Genomic DNA, 20,141 nt, shown 5'->3' on the forward strand with positions numbered 1-20,141 from the left:
AAAAATCGGAAATGATGGCTGGATTCACAAGATGTTTATCTTTCATTTGCTGTATTGGACTTGTGATTTCATGAAAATTATATTATATGATATCCCTGTCCCGTTAGGCTAGGCTATGCTAGTCAGCTTTTTTGATGAGGAGGATCCCGGATCCGGGAGAGAGAAGCGGTAGAGGTTTTAACTTGGCTTTCGAAGACCTTAGAAAGGCAGGGTAGGATAGATATAGGTCTGTAACAGTTTGGGTCTAGAGTGTCTCCCTTTCCAATCTATGGGAATCTCAGACAATACGAAAGAGAGGTTGAACAGGCTAGTAATAGGGGTTGCAACAATTGCGGCGGATAATTTTAGAAAGAGAGGGTCCAGATTGTCTAGCCGAGCTGATTTGTAGGGGTCCAGATTTTGCAGCTCTTTCAGAACATCAGCTATCTGGATTTGGGTGAAGGAGAAATGGGGAAGGCTTGGGCAAGTTGCTGTGGGGGGTGCAGAGCTGTTGAACAGGTTAGGGGTAGCCAGGTGGAAAGCATGGGCAGCCGTAGAAAAATGCTTATTGAAATTGTCAATTATCATGGATTTATCGGTGGTGACAGTGTTTCCTAGCCTCAGTGCAGTGGGCAGCTGGGAGGAGGTGCTCTTATTCTCCATGGACTTTACAGTGTCCCAGAACGTTTTGGAGTTTGTGCTACAGGATGCACATTTCTGTTTGAAAAAGCTAGCCTTTGCTTTCCTAACTGCCTGTGTATATTGGTTCCTAACTTCACTGAAAAGTTGCATATCGCAGGGGCTATTCGATGCTAATGCAGTACACCACAGGATGTTTTTGTGCTGGTCAAGGGCAGTCAGGTCTGGAGTGAACCAAGGGCTATATCTATTCCTAGTTCTACATTTTTTGAAAGGGGCATGCTTATTTAAGATGGTGAGGAAAGCACTTTTAAAGAATAACCAGGCATCCTCTACTGACGGAATGAGGTCAATATCCTTCCAGGATACCCGGGCGAGGTCGATTAGAAAGGCCTGCTCGCTGAAGTGTTTTAGGGAGCATTTGACAGTGATGAGGGGTGGTCGTTTGACCGCAGACCCATTACAGACTCAGGCAATGAGGCAGTGATCGCTGAAATCCTGGTTGAAGACAGCAGAGGTGTATTTAGAGGGCAGGTTGGTCAGGATGATATCTACGAGGGTGCCCGTGTTTACGGATTTGGGGTTGTACCTGGTAGGTTCATTGATAATTTGTGTGAGATTGAGGGCATCTAGCTTAGATTGTAGGACGGCCGGGGTGTTAAGTATGTCCCAGTTTAGGTCACCTAACAGTACGAGTTCTGAAGATAGATGGGGGGCAATCAATTCAGATATGGTGTCCAGGGCACAGCTGGGGTCTGAAGGTGGTCTATAACAAACGGCAATGGTGAGGGACTTGTTTCTGGAAAGGTGGATTTTTAAAAGTAGAAGCTCGAATTGTTTGGGCACAGACCTGGATAGTATGACAGAACTCTGCAGGCTAACTCCGCCCCCTTTGGCAGTTCTATCTTGTCGGGAAAATGTATAGTTAGGGATGGAAATTTCAGCATTTTTGGTGGCCTTCCTAAGCCAGGATTCAGACACGGCTAAGACATCCGGGTTGGCAGAGTGTGCTGAAGCAGTGAATAAAACAAACTTAGGGAGGAGGCTTCGAATGTTAACATGTATGAAACCAAGGCTTTTACGGTTACAGAAGTCAACAAATGAGAGCGCCTGGGGAATGGGAGTGGAGCTAGGCGCTGCAGGGCTTGGATTAATCTCTACATCACCAGAGGAACAGAGGAGGAATAGGATAAGGGTATGGCTGAAGGCTATAAGAACTGGTTGTCTAGTGCGTTCGGAACAGAGAGTAAAAGGAGCAGGTTACTGGGCGCGGAAGAATAGATTCAAGGCATAATGTACAAACAAGGGTAAGGTAGGATGTGAATACAGTGGAGGTAAACCTAGGCATTGAGTGATGATGAGAGAGGTTTTGTCTCTAGAGACACCATTTAAACCAGGTGTGGTCACCTGGCATGTGTGGGAGGTGGAACAAAAGGGCTAGCTGAGGCATGTTGAGCAGGGCTGGAGGCTCTACAGTGAAATAAGACAATAATCACTAACCAAAACAGCAATGGACAAGGCGTATTGACATTACGGAGAGGCATGCGTGGGCATGTGATCATAGGGTCCAGTGAGTAGCTAGGCGAGCTGGAGACACGGCGATTCAGACAGCTAGCAGGCCGGGGATAGCAGGCTAGCAGAAGGGCCTTAGGGGACGTCGTGACGGAAGAGTCTGTTGAAGCCCCCTCGGACGGTTACGTCGGCAGACCAGTCGTGATGGATCGGCAGGGCTCCGTGTAGGCAGTAAAAGGCTCCAGGCCAATTGGCAAAATAGGTATTGCAGCCCAAGAAATTGGCTGATGGACCTCTTCAGCTAGCCAGGAGGTGTGCCTAGCTCGGGGCTAGCTCCAGGCTAACTGGTGCTTGCTTCGGGACAGAGACGTTAGCCAGGAGTTGCCACTCGGATAGCAGCTAGATGGTGGCGATGATCCGATGTAAAGGTTCAGAGCTTGCGGTAGGAATCCGGAGATGTGGAGATGTGGTAGATGGGGTAGAGAAAGAGCAGTCCGATATGCTCTGGGTTGAATCGTGCTGTGCAGACTGGCAGGAGTTGTCCGGGCTGAGGTTAGCTGATGACCGCTAGCAGTGGCTAACTGACTACTAGCTAGTAGCTAGTTAGCTGGCAAGCTTCTGTTGGGGTTTCCGGTTCTAAAGAATAGAAAATAGCAGATCCATACCACATTGGGTGAGGCGGGTTGCAGGAGAGTATGTTGAAATTGAGGTTAAAAATATGAAAAATATATACGAAGAAAAAAAAGATATACACGGGACACGACAAGACAAAGACGTCTGACTGCTACGCCATCTTGGAGTTTTTGACATCCTATGATATACAGGTAGCCGACAGAAAGGGTTGCCTCGCTTCTAGCTCTTAGGAAACTTTGCAGTGTTTAGTTTTTTTAATGTATTATTTCTTACATTGTTAGCCCAGAATTTTTTTGTGTTATTCTTAATTCCATTTGCTTACTCAGATTTGTGTGTATTGAGTATATGTTGGGAAATTGTTAAAATTAGAGGTAGAAGTTCTACGTGAAAAATGCTAATGAGAACAACATTTATTGCAGGTGTAATTGACGGAGTTGAGATAAAATTATACAAATCAAGTATTTATATACATTATTGCCGATTTATTTGTAGTTGCAAAATGTCCCAAAATCTGAAAATTTACAAATGCAAGCAAAATCACAATTTTTGCCTGTGGTGCCTGGCCTTATCAACCTATCTATAACATATTAGTAGGCCTAGTAATCGTGTGTAGAGCAGGCAATGTGAGAAACCACTCTTTGATCCAATGGGCTCTTTAGACATACACAGCCTAGTGCGTTTATTATATTTGGAGAGACTCACTGCAGATGCGTATGAGAACATAGCTGTGCCTCTCCTTCATCAGACTGCTGGCCTGCTCCATGCTCTTCTCCTTTTCACTCAGGTTCACCAGCTCCCCTGTCCTGTCCATCAGATCCACACAGTCTGTAGAGTACATCTGTAATGTGACCTTTACACTGGGCTCTCTGTCTATTACATTTTCACTTATTGGTATTTACTCAGTCAGGAAACAATCTGGCAGGCTGTTTCTATAATTTCCAGTCATTGGCACAGATACCATGTGCATATAACCGCACACGGAAATGTACTGTATAATATATATCCAATAGTATTTGTATCATGCTTTCAGACTCTTATCTTTTTAAAATAATGTTTTAAATATTTTGTTTTATGTGTAATGCAATTGCCTTTATGTGTTTGGACCCGAGGAAGAGTAGCTTGATGGGGATCCCTAATAAATACAAATACAAACAACACTATCAGGTGCTTCTGAGGTTGAATAAAGAATCTAATACAACATATCTGAAGTTCAACTGTAAATGATTCTGCTCTGTGGGAGATGTACGGAACTGCACCTTGAGAATCCAGACAACATCTCTCCTTCAAACTGTGGATGAAGTCTATCACCCTGCAGTTCAGGTTAAACAGTTCTGTTTGGCCCTCTTTCAAAGTAAGAGAAGAGAAGTACGTTTGTACATTTCCTATAACATTGTATTACATTCATATGACATCGTACATCACAAAAGTACATCTAATGTTTAAATGTGTTATTCTCAAATGATCTGTTTATATCTCCATAGGTCTCCGAAGGTTTCATTAGAGGTCAGCTGTTGGCCTCCATTGAGATGATGGAATTATACTCCATCATGATGATGATGATATAGCACTCTTTCACTTACCTCCAAACTGCACGGTGACAAACATTTCACCTTGTCTCTACACAAAACGCTTCAGACCAGACCTCTAAAGCCACCTCCCATAATGTTGCTACAAGTATCTGAAGCACTCGCCTCTTCCATAGAGCCAAAGGAGTGATGAGTTTGGGCTTAGCACACAGTGCCACAATAGTCAACAACAAAAAAAAGAAAATCTATGTTGTTGACTACTGTCATACTTAGTGACTAAGCTTCTGCACTGAGGAGGCCATTGTAAATTGCTTCTGCAGTTGCTCTGAGTAAACCAACAGTTGACAGGATACGTTATCCATTTGGCATTTTAAAGCCAGACCTGTAAACAGTTTTGAACTGTTGCAGAGCAAGCAAAAATGTTTGTCTTATACACACATCGAAAGCACATTCCCCCTGGTTGATAACCCATCTGACTCCCCCTCGTCTCTCCTTTCAATAGAAGAGAAGACAGAACCTTTTATGTGAGGGAAGTGTTATTGTTTGTTTCCATGGAGTCAACACACAGACACACAAGTCCTCTGGCTTTTACTGCTACTTGTTGAACACTGAGGTCTGACTTAGATACTGTGGGGGATGACTTAGCGGGTTTATTGTCAGCCGACCACTAACTGGGATTAGACTGACCATTACACGTAGAGGCAATGCTACTCTACTACCTAGTGAATTATAATGACAAGCCAGTTGTTACCATTCGCATCATCACAACAAATCTAAGAGAGAAATGATTTGTCTTTTGTTTAGAAACGTTAGGATCAGGGATCTGAGCTTTTCCTCTTATTTCACAATACCACACAAGTTGTATTTAATACATTCCACACATTCCGCACATAACACCATAACAATGACCAGTACAGGAGATCATCTGAGGACCTCAGTCCATTCACGGCACGTCCTGCTGACTTGTATGCTACATCAAATCAAATTGTGTTTGTTACATGCTTCGCAAACAACAGGTGTAGAATAACAGTGAAATGATTACTTACAGTCCCTCCCAACAATAAATATAGAAAAGAAAAAAAAATTAGTTGAAAAATAACAGGAGGGATAAATACACAATGTGTAATGATAACTTGGCTATATACTGTACACAGGGTACCAGTACCGAGTCAATGTGCATGGGGTACGAGGTAATTGAGGTAGATATGTACATATAGGTAAGGATAAAGTGAGTAGGCAACAGGACAGATAATAAATGAATGAAGAGAGTTAGTGCGAAAAGGGTCATGATTAAACCATCAACGCTGAACTATCAATCAACTCTTTCCCATTGTACGACCATGAAGAGAATGTGCGTTGTTACTGCTCAAATGATACTGTCAATCAGATGAGACAAGAATACCAGACCATCTAACACTTGATAGATTGTACATGCCAGTGAATGAGGCACTATAGAGCCACTCAGTGAGAAAATTAGATTAGCCTTGTTCAGTGAGCACCATTTTTCATGGCCAAATGTACAGTAAACCATGTACAGTATCAGGATCACTGAGTCATGACAGGAAGGAAGCTATGTCTGTAACATTAATTGGTTGCTACTTAAAGTCCCCAGGACATTCACAGTATTAGGCAAGACTGCCTTCTCTTCTTGTGCACCAGATGCATGGAATAATCCACAATCCATGCTTCATCTAGATATCTTAGAGCTACTGAATTCATTTAAATATTGATGGGAGACTCTGTTACGGAGGAGTGTAAATGCTTTTTTTTAGGCTGGATCATGTTGTGTTGTATTGTATTGTTGTATGTTTTAATTATGTAATGTATTGATTGTTGCTGCCTTCTTGGCCAGGTCTCCCTTGAAAAAGAGACTCTAGGTCTCAAAGGGCTTTTCCTGGTTAAATAAAGGTTAAATAAACATTTCAAAAATTACCCTCCAGTCACAGGTACAGTATACTGTTGATATAGAGGTTAGTACAGTAAAGATACATTTGGGTGAGGATGGCATTGTTAAACAAGTAAGTGGTGAGTGAAAGAGATATTGGCCAGAATGGCCACTTCTAAAAGGATGAGTTGTGGAAGTCTTATTTAGTCATGTCAGAAAGGGGGTGAGAGTCAGGATGTTGTTGTGTAGAAAACACCAGTAAATTATGCTGGTAGCATCTTTAAAAAACACCACAGTGTAATTTCAGGAAGCCCCTGGGAGGACATTAAAAGGAGAATGCCCTGTGCCCCGTAACCTGGAATCATCCGGGAATTTGGATAAAAGCTGGGAAAGCTGTAGAAATCAGACTCACAGTTTGTAATAGGGGACATAAATCCCATGGCCCATCTGGTCTGGTCTGCCCCCTCCACAGACTGACCAGCCCTCTTATGGAGCTTCACTTCCCTTTGTCCAAAACTCCTCCCTTCTGGGAGCAAAGCCACGGTGAGCCCTGGAGCTTTCTCTGCACTTATTAATTCATGTTTGGGAAAACTGTACAGTACTTGTAATACTTAAACAGTTCAACATGGAAACAGAAAAACAGATTTACTTAAAAAATATATTTATTTTTGGACAGGAGGTATTGCTGCATGCATTGCATCCGAAATGTGAGAATGCACAGAATGCCATAGATATGTAACACTTGCAAGAGAGTCATTTTAGTAAAAAATATAAGGTGTATGTCATTATTTATTTGTACCATTTAATTGTCTGTGATATCTGAAGGATCTGCACAGGTTTGTGCTACTGACAGTTAGACAAGTTGAAAGAAGTGTAACGTAGAGAAAGTGACAGTTAGACAAGTTGAACGAAGTGTAATGTAGAGAAAGTGACAGTTAGACAAGTTGAAAGAAGTGTAACGTAGAGAAAGTGACAGTTAGACAAGTTGAAAGAAGTGTAATGTAGAGAAAGTGACAGTTAGACAAGTTGAACGAAGTGTAATGTAGAGAAAGTGACAGTTAGACAAGTTGAAAGAAGTGTAATGTAGAGAAAGTGACAGTTAGACAAGTTGAACGAAGTGTAATGTAGAGAAAGTGACAGTTAGACAAGTTGAACGAAGTGTAATGTAGAGAAAGTGACAGTTAGACAAGTTGAACGAAGTGTAATGTAGAGAAAGTGACAGTTAGACAAGTTGAAAGAAGTGTAATGTAGAGAAAGTGACAGTTAGACAAGTTGAACGAAGTGTAATGTAGAGAAAGTGACAGTTAGACAAGTTGAACGAAGTGTAATGTAGAGAAAGTGACAGTTAGACAAGTTGAACGAAGTGTAATGTAGAGAAAATGACAGTTAGACAAGTTGAACGAAGTGTAATGTAGAGAAAGTGACAGTTAGACAAGTTGAACGAAGTGTAATGTAGAGAAAGTGACAGTTAGACAAGTTGAACGAAGTGTAATGTAGAGAAAGTGACAGTTAGACAAGTTGAAAGAAGTATAATGTAGAGAAAGTGACAGTTAGACAAGTTGAACGAAGTGTAATGTAGAGAAAGTGACAGTTAGACAAGTTGAAAGAAGTATAATGTAGAGAAAGTGACAGTTAGACAAGTTGAACGAAGTGTAATGTAGAGAAAGTGACAGTTAGACAAGTTGAACGAAGTGTAATGTAGAGAAAGTGACAGTTAGACAAGTTGAACGAAGTGTAATGTAGAGAAAGTGACAGTTAGACAAGTTGAACGAAGTGTAATGTAGAGAAAGTGACAGTTAGACAAGTTGAATGAAGTGTAATGTAGAGAAAGTGACAGTTAGACAAGTTGAACGAAGTGTAATGTAGAGAAAGTGACAGTTAGACAAGTTGAAAGAAGTGTAATGTAGAGAAAGTGACAGTTAGACAAGTTGAAAGAAGTGTAATGTAGAGAAAGTGACAGTTAGACAAGTTGAACGAAGTGTAATGTAGAGAAAGTGCACAGTGGTAGATTAGTAGATCCTCCTCAAAATAGTTTAAAACCATTATCATTGAAAAACTCTTAGCTAGGCAGATTTGAGCTTTGTTGCATTCATACATTTGCAAGATCATAAGCCTGAACGTCTAAAGGAAATGTACTCTCATCACGTCCATCTATATGGGACACAAACATGCTAAATCAATGAAGTAGTACTGTCCCCTTTTCACACGCTTGAAACATCCCTGCCATCCCCAAATACACAAGAGTAATCCAATCACGTCGATGTTATTTCTTTAGGCCTCACTAGGTGGCAAAGAACAAGAGTCAATTGTGAAGCTTCAGATCTAAGCACCACATGACGTCACAGACCAAGAGAATAAACAGAATCACATTGAACCATTCAAGTCACATTTCTGCTATAAATAACTACAACGATTTTTGCTTCAAGAAGCTGAAAGGTCCAATTGAAATACAAAATAAATGGTGCATATACAGTTTGTTTTGTATGCCTGCCTTTGTGTAGAAGCTCGGCTCCACTATTAGAATCCCTGCTGATAGAATGCCTCCAAGTATTTGGCATTGGGCCATCTAGATAACATGCGATACATCCAAACTCTGATCCTCAGCTTGTGAGCCTGCCTACCCAGTAATCTACCATTACACTCAGAGCTGACTCCCAAAAAATAAGAGCATCTGAGTAATTTCACACAAAAGGCCAGGTGTTAAGGGATCCTTAGTAGCTGTCTGGCGCCAATTCTGTATCCATCAGGACACCCCAGAAAGCTTGGTGAAGCAGGTTTTATGTTTATAGAACAGTGATTTGACCTGGACAGGGGAGAGATCCTGCCTGTCCTTTACCTCTTCCATCTCCGGTCCTTTAGGAGACTGCTGGTGGTCCCCATACTGCAGGGGATGACATAAGGGTTGTGTCTGTGTCTGTATGAGAGGCTGTGGCAGAGGGGGGCTCACATTGTGATTGTGGAAACTAATCACGGAAAGAGGGTGGTTGTGAATGGGCGCTGAGGTCAGAACGGCCCCTGCAGGTGTGACATGGCTCTCACAGCTACAGGTGTTGTGCTCGGTGTGGAGGTCGAAGCTGAGGCAGTTGGCCTTAACCCTCACTGAGCCACAGACGCTGTTGTGGGTGGAGGTGCGAGTGCTGCCACCACTCTCAAACAGCTGCCGGCGGTGGAGGCCCAGGAAGTGGCGGCGGATGATCCTCCTGAAGGTGTGACGGAACTCCCGGATGCGGTATGCATAGATGAAGGGGTTGACCACCGAGTTGCCGTGGGAGAGGATGATGGCCACGTATATGATCCAGAGGGGTGGGCGGGCACACTGAGGGCAGAACAGGGTGAAGCAGTTGATGATGTGCAGCGGCAGCCAGCAGATGGCAAACAGGCCCACGATGATGGCCAGCGACTTGGCTGCCTGGACCTCCTTCTGCAGGGTGGAGTGGGACTTCCCCCCGTGGACAGCCTTCAGTTCTATGAGCTTCAGCTGATGCCGAGCTGCCATGAAGATCCGCAGGTAGATGACCAGCATGAGCAGCAGAGGCATCAGCACACAGGCGAAGAAGTTAAAGTAGACCATGTAGTCCATGACAACCACCTCTTCAAACAGACACTCCATCAGGCCTGGGGAGCAGGTGCTGTTGGGGCGCTCAGTGGACTTATTCCAGCCCAACATTGGAGTCAGGCCGATGATGATGGACAGCACCCAGCAGACAGCAATGATCCCCTTGGCACGCTGGCCCGTCACCAGGCTATTGTACCTGTTGGAACAAAAAATATATGGACTCTGTTAGTAAAACACACAATCTCTGGGGTTTTTTCCCTCCCCAATTAGTAGTTATAGTCTTGTCCCATCGCTGCAACTCCCCTACGGACTCGGGAGAGGCGAAGGTTGAGAGCCATGCGAAACACAAGCCGCATTGCTTCTTGACACAATGCTCAATTAACCCGGAAGCCAGCCGCACCAATGTGTCGGAGGAAACACCGTCGAGCTGGTGACCGAAGTCAGCTTGTAGGCGCCCGGCTCGCCACAAGGAGTTACTAGAGAGCAATGGGACAAGGAAATCCTAGCTGGCCAAACCATCTCCTAACCTGGACAACACTGGGCCAATTGTGTGCCGCCTCATGGGTCTCCCGGTTACGGCTGGCTGTGACACAGCCTGGGATCGAACCAGGGTCTGTAGTGATGACTTAGACCACTGTGCCACTCTGGAGGCAAACATACTCTGTTGTCTTGGGGAGCATGAGTTGTCTCTCTGGAGGGTTAGATTCTCCCAGAGGTTAAGGGATAGTGAGTTAAATAATAAACATTATAATAGGCATATCATTCACACACTCTTTTTTTATGGGAAAACATCTCGTTTAAGTAATAAAATAGATGCTTAAAAACAAAATGTTAGCATTTGGAAGGAACGTCTATTTCGAGTGTGTCTGTCAGTCAGTGTGAGAGAACAGCTAAGCTATTTGGCCTATTTCTGCCACATTCTCAAGATGTTAAAGTTCAAAGGTTAGCTATGAGAGATGCAGCAACAGCCCTAAACTCAGAACAACAAACTATCTTGGATGCAATAAGTCTGCACACACTATCAAAAAAGTGTATAAGTAATTACTGATTATTAATTAATTTCAAGGCATAATGTAATTTATATTTGTTTAATAAACAAGTTGTTTAAACGGCTAACGTTTTTGACATGTGTATAGTTCTGAAGAGGGGTCATGGTCTGTATAAACTCGTAGTCAAAGGAGATTCCACTTATGTCTGGATCCACTGAGGAAATCAAAAAAGCTCATCTGGCCATTTGGGCTAAAGATTTCAAGTTCATTCAAAAATAGCACGGTCCTCTGCTGCTCTATTCTGAAAATAACTCACAGGTTTTAAGATTTACTTCAGAATTTTTTTTGCTATTTGCTACTGGCGTGAAAACTACACAATGTACCTGCAACCTGGGTATGCAAATCAATCAATAACACTATACAACCTCATAGGGTACATTGAAAATCTTTACAAAGCTTAATGTCTAACCGCTTTGTCCGTAATTGGGTCTGAACTCTCAGAGAGGAAAGCAGCATGACGGCAGCAACATGTTAGCACATTCTCTGTTATGTTCATACAATGTTGAACTGACCTGAGAGGTATCGTGATAGCGATGTAGCGGTCTATGGCGATGGCCAGCAGGCTGAAGATGGAGCTCTGCGTGAGCACCAGCACAAAGCAAGCAATGAAGAGGCAGCCATAGAAGTTGGAGCAGAAGCCTGTGCTGATGACGATGGCGAAGGGGATACCCAGCACTCCCACAGCAATGTCTGCCATCGCCAGGGACACCACAAAGAAGTTGGTGATGTTCTGCAGGTTGCTGTTGAGGCAGACGGCCCAGCAGACCAGCACATTGCCCAGCACGGATAGTATGGCGATCAGCAGTTCCAGCACAATGTAGATGACAGAGGAAGCATCGTTCAGCATGGTGAGAGGAGCAGCGAGGTCACTGAGGAGGAAGGAGGACCACTCTCCTCAAGGTCCATAGCTGCAGGCTGGTAGCGGTGGCCTGACCCTGTAGGGCTTAACTCACTGCCTGGGACTAGGGCTGAGCTCTCCAAACACTGAGACCACTTCACCTTAAAGCCTCTTAGAAGTCCCACAGTTGGTGGTCAGAGAAGCAGTCCAACCTTCTGTTATCGTATCCGTTGTCCTGTCTGGTGCTCTCCTCTCAAGTTCTTCACTGTTGCACGATTTAGCATGAAACTCCAATGGGGCTGAGACTGAGCCAGGAAGTGATCACAAGTGTCATACTGCTGCAGATAAAGGGAAGAAAGAGTGAATAAAGTGGAAGTGCTGAATGCCGAAACAGGAAATGACTGCAGAAAATACCAATGAATATTACAATGATCATTTCCATCAAATATTAACCACGTTTCAAGTCAAACAATAAATCTGACGGTGTATTATTTGACATGATACACTGGAATTTCCAATGTAGCAAGTAAAATACACTGTAAAGTAACAATTTCAGTGTTTACTTTACATTACTGTACTGTATTCCCCATAAAACTGCTGTTCATCATCATTCATACTCGATCCAAAACCAACATCAAGATCTGAAATAGTCCCCCCACTAAAGTACCTGGGCAACTGCAGTGTTCATGTTAACACATGATAACTGGCTTCCCACCAATTCTTCTTTACCCCATTAACAACAGTCACTGAACTGTAAACCAGGGGGCAGGGGAAATATAACCAGCGTCAGAATGACACGATGGAGTTATGGAGCTACTATCCCAGTGAGTTAAATGTCAGCTGTACCAGAGCGAGGAAACAATATGCTTCAGGGACCGGAATGTTCTATATGTCCCCATGAGATTGCCCAACCCCTGCCTGATAAGGGGAGAGGAGTCTTGAGGACGTCCAGAGAAAGATTCACTAAATGAGGTTATGAGAACACCAAATTAATAATTTCGATTTTGTTAGATGGGTGTCGTCATGCTCAAGACAAAAAAAGAAAAACAATTCAAGTAGTGCAGAATGTAATTTGAGAATACAGCAGGCATAATATACACTCAACAATTGTTTTAAATTAGGTCTAATTTGTCAATCAACTGCGCAACACTGAACACTGAATTCAGTGTTGCGCAGAGGTCACTGCGCAACACTGAATTCCCTGGAATTGTATGTGAGAGTGAAGAGGTTTCCAAGCTCCTTCCGTACAGAACTCTCATCATGTTTATGGAGGAGAATTCCCACGGTGAAGCCAAGGATGTTTTTGAAGGTTACTCATTGTTTCAGGAGATAGCAGCTGTGCTGGAACTGAAAGGCCTTTGCTCTCAGAAACATTTCCCTTTTGGTGGGACTGAGTTTTTTTTTTTCAGACCGATCTCAGTCACTGTGTAAGTTTCCGTACTGTTTAACCTTTATCACACACATACAGTATAAGGCGCAAAAAGAGGCAGTTGCAAATTGTGTCAGTCTTTGACCACATGTAACCCAACAGTGACAGATCTAATAGTCATAGGGTAGTCCTCTGTAGGAAAACCCCTTTGACAATGTAGAAAGCCTAATATGGCTACATTTCTATACTGCATGTGAGAAAGGACGAGGCATAATTATGTTCACCATCACACAGACCTAGTCACAAGTGAAGGTGCAAAGTGGTACATTTAATATAAAGGTTACAACTGGATTAGAAGTGATATCTCAATGTGAACAGTATGTGTGACCCTGTCCCAGTCACCTTACAACAGCTAGGTAATAACACTGTATTTCAGTTGTCCTCTTTGACAGCACTTGAGGGGCATGAATAGTCAATCATGTTAAATACATTTATATTCCATCCTGAAATGTTTCTCAACAGTTGTAGCCAACAAGAGTTCTGACAGTATTCTGCTCAACAGTTGGTCCTGGTGGTTGGATGTAAACCAAAGGGGTGTATTCGAAGTGCATTGATATCTCAATTGAAAGGTACTATATGTTTCAGATTGACACAAATGTAAAGGAATTCAAATAATGTCCATGAATACAAACCAACTGAGCATACAGGGCCTTAATAAGTGCACATAAACAGCTTAATGTATAACTGTTTGCCCAGAAAGCACTTTAGTAGATTACCTGGAGAAGTAAAATCATCGTGGTAAAACCTGCTACATCCTGTTCACATGTGGAAACCTATACCTGGCAAACCCATAAACATTATCCTTACCAGAAAGTGACAGTATTGTTACCTAGCTCTCTCGCCTCTCTCCTGTAACTCCATCAAAGGAGGGAGTACACCAGAACATACAAGATCATCTGTGTAAATACAATGTCTAGAAATCCATAAAGTAATTCCAAAGACTCCCCAAAATGTACCGAGCACAATTGTCCATAAAAAAAAACTTGGCATAGGCTACTGTCCAGTTTCTGTATACCTGGCTGAAAATTATTTTGATCGCACCAGGATCAATAACTGTTGCATAAACTTTCAAAATATTTAATTAGGCTATTCATTAATTGGATTTAAATAAAATACTCTAAATAGAAATACAAACCCTTGGACTTCTATCTAATGCTATTCTAATCCTATTTCAATTTCTAAAAAACGTACCTTTTCAATGTATCCCTCGACGTGTCTTATTCCAAATGAATCACAACCTAATAGAAATAGTTTGCATCATGTCAATAAACATCGCTCGAATAAAGTAATTCATATTATAGGCATACGTTTTAAGTGGCGTCAGATAGAACGCGCTTTGTAAAGGATCATAGCCGAGGAACGTAATTTGATAGGCAATTTGTGCGCTACCACTGTTTGACTACTGATGCTTAAACCGATTCTCTTCAGTTCAATATCGCACAGGCGGACCAGACTGACACGTGACCCCAGCAGCACAACATAGGATGATAGCCAAATGCTTTTGGGAACTTGGGCAGAAAATGTTTACATCAATCAACTGAGGCAAAGAGGACAATCTCGGAGTTTATTTCAATAGGATTTATTTTTCACAAAAGCATGTGTAAGGTGTTAATTTACGCTGTTATTTGAGATTTTCTGTTTCAGAAAAACATTAGACTACTGTTCAATAGGCCTAAATAGCCTATTCAATAAATAAATGATGAAACTTTGAAGAAAAACATTATTGTTCCAATAAATGTTTAAGACAATTGTACAGTGCATGTTCTACATTTAAATGTGCGGGTTAAAGGCGCATCATGCAGCATTTGCAGTGATATGGCCTCTGCAGAATTCAGTGCATTCATACTTCTTGCGCTAAGCCAGAAGCAGAGTTGAGCAGAGCTGTTGTGAAGGAAGTTGTCAACGAAGTGAGTTTGTGTTTATACAGGACCAGCTGCTCCCACCTACCGTCAACCAATCATGTCAATGTAGACCTATAAGGTGCCCTCCGCATTGTTACAACATTTGGGAGGCGCATGGCAATTCGGTATGGAGCTCAATTTGGCCTCTGCATGCACCCAGAGGCTCTGCGTCACACATATGGAGTCTCCTATCACATTTTCAGATCAAGCATGAATTTACTTTTAGGGTAGGCTGCAGGCCTTCACTTCATCACATATAGTCTGGCGTTGTAGATGGGTTAAAGCCAATTTATGCTTGATCTGAAAATATGGTTGGAGGCTCCATCTCAAAGTAAATGCTGTATGGCCACTGCAGAAAACCAGATATACCATGCATTGCGTTAAATTAGCAACTGGTGGTGAGTTCAGGTGAACAAACAGCTGACCCGCACAACCCTAACATAGAAAAAAAAGGTTTTGGCTGATTTGTTATTCAGAATAAAACACATGGAACGGAAAGCATTGTGATTGAGCTCTTCATCTGGTATACACTGTAAAACCTATCTTCCCATCTGGTCATATTTGCCATGTTAGTAATAGACTTTACAGGCTATGGACTTCATCTTTGACATTTGAACAGATATTATCCAAAGATTTGGGAATGAGATCACTGGCTAAAGTTCACATTTGATTGTGCATATTGGAAATATTCAGGTCTTAAATCAGAATATTTTTTAATCTCCATATTATCCTCTTGACTTGTGTTGTATTGTGTGCAAACTAAAATAATACACCATTACTGAGGGGTTCACTTTGATATGAATCCTGTCTTTACAATAAAATATACTTTTTTTTGTTAAAACCTTCAAATCATTATCTGTTCAACAGTTACCAAACAGTTCATAGAGAAACTGCTTATTTGGGTGAATCTGGGTCTTATCGCATCATTCCACTGAACAAAAATACAGAAATACTCCTGAGCAGCATGCCAATTGCATCCTCCCTCAAAACTTGACATCTGTTGTGTGACAACGGCACATTTTAGAGTGGCCCAAGCTTCTTGAAAAATGGGACCAACACTTTACATGTTGCGTTTATATTTTTGTTCAGTGTATATATCGCTCTTTATCAGAACAAAGGCTGCTGCTGTATTCCAGATCCCACAGGCTAGCGGACTGAATGAAACACTTCATTCATCACAATCTAATTTGATCTAAATTATCCCAGTAGTTTTAATATGCCCTAGCCCTACAGAGTAGAGTTAATATTAGTGTTGCCTGTTTCACAAGCAAGGAATGCTTTTTGTTTATCAGTGCCTTCATTAACTTCAGACCAGTAATCTGATAATACATTCAGTGCAACAGTTAAATCATAGCCTCTTACTCTATCAAAAGCAGGATATGACTGAATTAACCACATGGCAAATTCATTTATGTCTTCACAAAACATAACACATTCCTGTTGCAATGATTCTTTAATATTACTGGTCTGCAAAACAAAACAATATAAATACAGATAAGCCTTTTAATTTTTTTGCCCAATTGTTGATGATCATAATGTGCATTTGGCTCACTTCCCTACACCACACTCTTGATATTATCATTACCCAATCAACAGGATACATTTTGCTTCAAGATACTCCATTGGCAATTAATATAGTGGCAATCATGACTTAGAGACAGAATGAGACAAAAGGAAACATGGGTCTCTTGGCCTCCTTATTACCAAGTAAAACTCTGGCAAGAATGACATACATTTGTAGGCAAAAGGCACCATTAATAATAACCAAAAGAATGCAGCTTAGAAAAACTCAACCTTTCAAGTAAACAGAATTAACTTCTAACGGACCCGTAAAAATAAAAACATGCTTTAAGTTCTTTTCACATTTTTTGTGATGTAGTGTAGAAAGAAACGGAAGACAATGCAGAGCGAAATACAGAAGCCATGGAAAATATGAGCAACTTATTGAATGAACTCAAGCAAACCAGACCAATGTTCTTCAGTGGTGATGATATGTCAAGATGGTATCATCCTGATATTTTAACACATTGTATTATCTACTAGGCCAACTACATTCTGTCTACACTGTACAGTTGAGTAGAATGTTAGGGCAAGGTTTCAGTCCTCATAGACCACAACATGAAGGACCACTTATCAATACCAATGTCCATTGGGACATGATCAAGAGATTCCATTTTTAACACTTGGCAAGAAGGCGCAGAGAAGCTTCACATAATAGAATAATTGCAGACCAACTAGTGTTTGGATCCTATGCAAATCAAATTTAAGACCGGGTTGCAGTATAGCAATGGGAATCATAAATACATTAGTTAGAGTTGACATACTGTGCTCACTGTTCAATAGTAAATACCGTACATGATAATGATAATAATAACAGTCACAGCACATGCGCTCTCACAAATGAGTATTTATCCATACAAAGGACTACCAACACAACATTTAACCGCCCAGTCTTACTCGCCAACCACACTGATCGACACAAAAAAACCTAGCACTTGTGTTTCAAGTTGTGCTTTTGTCAAACACCATGCAGTGCACCTGTACAGCTGGGGGAAGGTGGCTTGTCAGGCAGACAGGTGCAAATGTGCTTTTAAATATATTCAGAAAAATGTTGTCCCTACAAAAGTTATGGTCACATGCGAGTGTGTTAGATCATAGCTGTAAGGGGGCCTAAGCCAAAATGGTACGCCAACGAGGGAGTATCAATTGCATACTGTACCATTCTGAAATGATACAGGAGTGTGGTTGGGACCACATGAAAGGCAAATCGTCATCATACATTATGAGTTTAGGAGAGACATCAGTGCAGCAGTGTGATGAAAAGTCATAGATTCACATTATATGAAGTTTACATTAACATTTGTAACACTTGCATCACTACACTCCACGGTGGATTAAACCATGCTAATTAACCCACACAAACTTTAATAAGCAGAGGCTCAATAACATAACGCAGTCATTCTTCATTCCAATATCTTTCTTGGTGACTATGTAAACTACATAGAATTGATTTACACATGATTAGTGTTAGTACAGCTTTATCAATAAAGTCAATTGGGTGGCAAGTGATAACACGAAGAAAGCTCAAATATAAAATGTACCTATGAGTTCCTTGTGCATTTCTTGTAGTTAGTATTTGCACCCCCCCCCCCCTCCCCCATGTTAAATGTTACTAGCAAGATGGAGTATATCAAGTTACAGAGTTAGGTTACACACACAATAACCTAGTCATTGTTGAGCTCAGAGTCTCTGATAACACAAAAATCTTACAGTTCAAGACAACTGGACTGTGACCAATCCTGGGAGTTTCAGTCTGCTGTTGGTGGAAGTAATGTGTCAAAACGAACAATGTGTTAATACATTTGGCTCCAGCAGCAAAACGGATGCATTCTGCATCTGACAAAAACTCTTCCCCTATCATGATTGATGACAACAACAAGAGAACATCCAACCCTGAGACTCAACATGCTGGGGAAACATTTACCACAATCAAATCACCAAGAGCTAGGACTTTTGGCAAGTCTAGCCCTTGACTTCACATAGATAGGACACTTGAGCAAATTACTTTTTTGGTTCAGGATTAAGACAGTTCTATTTGAGAAAACGATCACTGAAAGACATTGTGTTGGTTCTGTATAGCCCATTGTTTTCTATTAGTTGGTCTCTGTTAGCAAAACAAATTATGTTAACGTAGCAATGATCACTCTCCTAAAAATAGTCCAAAAGCACATTCAATTGTAACTTGAATCTTACAGGTGACCAAGAGAGCACCTGACAGCTTTTCCCTTATGATGTAGCTAGTGTTCATAGAACTGCAGAATCACTTCTAAAAAGCTTCACTTAGATTCCTCCAAAGATGCTTTGAAAGCATGGAGCATTGAAACGTTTCATTTAGCAATTTTTGCTCCAACCGTCTCTTAGTAAATCTCCAGCGATGTAAATCAAACAGGCACTTAATCCATAATAGAAGAGGCCCCTTCACAGTGTTCAATGGGTCAGGAAGACAACGGAGCAAAAAATGCCTTGTCTGATTTCCATAGAAAATGTGTCCCATGATTACTAGGGTGGACACACTGCACACTGGGTATGGTTTGGCTTAAACATTTGGGATAACCACTTGGTTAGAAGAATCAAAGCCGGGTGCAAGGCACAAAGGCTGGGATAGTATGTAGCATGTTCCCCAACTCTGGTCACGGAGAGTAGAGCTAGTAGATCTGCAGGCTCTTATTGTAGATCAGATCATATTGGTTTAACCAGACAATCTGGACTGAGGATCACCTCAACTGGGTTATCCAGTAATGGATAAGAGTAAATATAGCATCCCAAACAGAACAGGCCCTGAACAGGTGCTTGAAGTGCCCTTAGGCTGTGTTCATCACACTAAATGTGTCAGTAAAAAATGCCAGACTGTTCATCATAGAAATAACCATGATTAGCTTTAGGAAGTCAACAGTGAGCTTATTTGAACGTTTCTTATGGTGACTCAAACTAGAAGGCGTCTAGACGAGAGACAGAGCGGCCGGTGTGCGGCATGGCTGGGTGTTGGGGTGAAGGGTGGCTCAGTGAAGTGAGGCATAACAGCTGAGTTGAATGTCGAGTTGAAGTGTTGGAGGTGCGCTGAGGTCAGAGGAGCTAGCAGGCTGGACTGCAGGTTGTGCTTGCCATGTTGGGTGGAGAGATCACATCAGGTCTCAAAGTACTTGTAGATGGCTGTGACATAGGTCATCACACTCTGCCAGTCTGGTCTCTCAGTACTGGCCATCTCATTGAGGTCCTGCAAAACAGAGAATGACACCAAGTTGAATAAACAGGGTCTTTGTCATTAAGCTACATCATGCCCAGACAAAAGGCTGTGCCATTTGTTCATCTTTGTATTATATATATCGAGATGTCGGTAAAACAAAAACAAAAAACGTGAAATAACATGCTGTTTGTCTAGGTCAGATTTCCACAGCCTGACTAGAATTAACTGTGGTCAGAAATGTGCTTTTGTGGCATAAATTCAGAAAATTAGAGCTTGCGGTTTCCATTTCCAGAATCTAACTGAACTCGTACAACAAATCTGTCAGTTTACAACTCACACAGAGCCAGCTTTATACCTAGCTATGGGTAGCAGCGATATACAGTGCATTCGAAAAGTATTCAGACCCCTTGAATTTGTTCCACATTTTGTTACGTTACAGCCTTATTCTAA

At 41.8% G+C, this 20,141-nt stretch overlaps 2 protein-coding genes across 2 annotated transcripts in view; both read right to left on the reverse strand.

Moving 5' to 3' along the window:
• Nucleotides 1-6,818: 6,818 nt before the first annotated feature.
• On the reverse strand, nucleotides 6,819-14,443 carry LOC120063150 (adenosine receptor A2b-like). Its single transcript, XM_039013340.1, has 3 exons — nucleotides 14,238-14,443; nucleotides 11,292-11,955; nucleotides 6,819-9,926 (listed from the first exon to the last, which is right to left on the reverse strand). Exons 2-3 carry the CDS (start codon nucleotides 11,624-11,626, stop codon nucleotides 8,918-8,920), a joined length of 1,344 nt encoding a protein of 447 aa, XP_038869268.1. The 5' UTR covers nucleotides 11,627-11,955; nucleotides 14,238-14,443; the 3' UTR covers nucleotides 6,819-8,917.
• A 4,165-nt stretch (nucleotides 14,444-18,608) lies between these two features.
• The window catches only part of LOC120063151 (cytospin-A-like), a 32,533-nt gene continuing 31,000 nt past the window's right edge, over nucleotides 18,609-20,141 (reverse strand). Inside the window, exon 16 of the mRNA XM_039013341.1 lies at nucleotides 18,609-19,721. Coding sequence (XP_038869269.1) covers nucleotides 19,632-19,721 — 90 coding nt within the window. The 3' untranslated portion in view covers nucleotides 18,609-19,631. The remainder of the gene's footprint in view (nucleotides 19,722-20,141) is intronic.

The sequence above is a fragment of the Salvelinus namaycush genome, chromosome 18, assembly GCF_016432855.1.
Source record: "Salvelinus namaycush isolate Seneca chromosome 18, SaNama_1.0, whole genome shotgun sequence".
In the NCBI taxonomy this organism is placed as follows: Eukaryota; Metazoa; Chordata; class Actinopteri; order Salmoniformes; family Salmonidae; genus Salvelinus; species Salvelinus namaycush.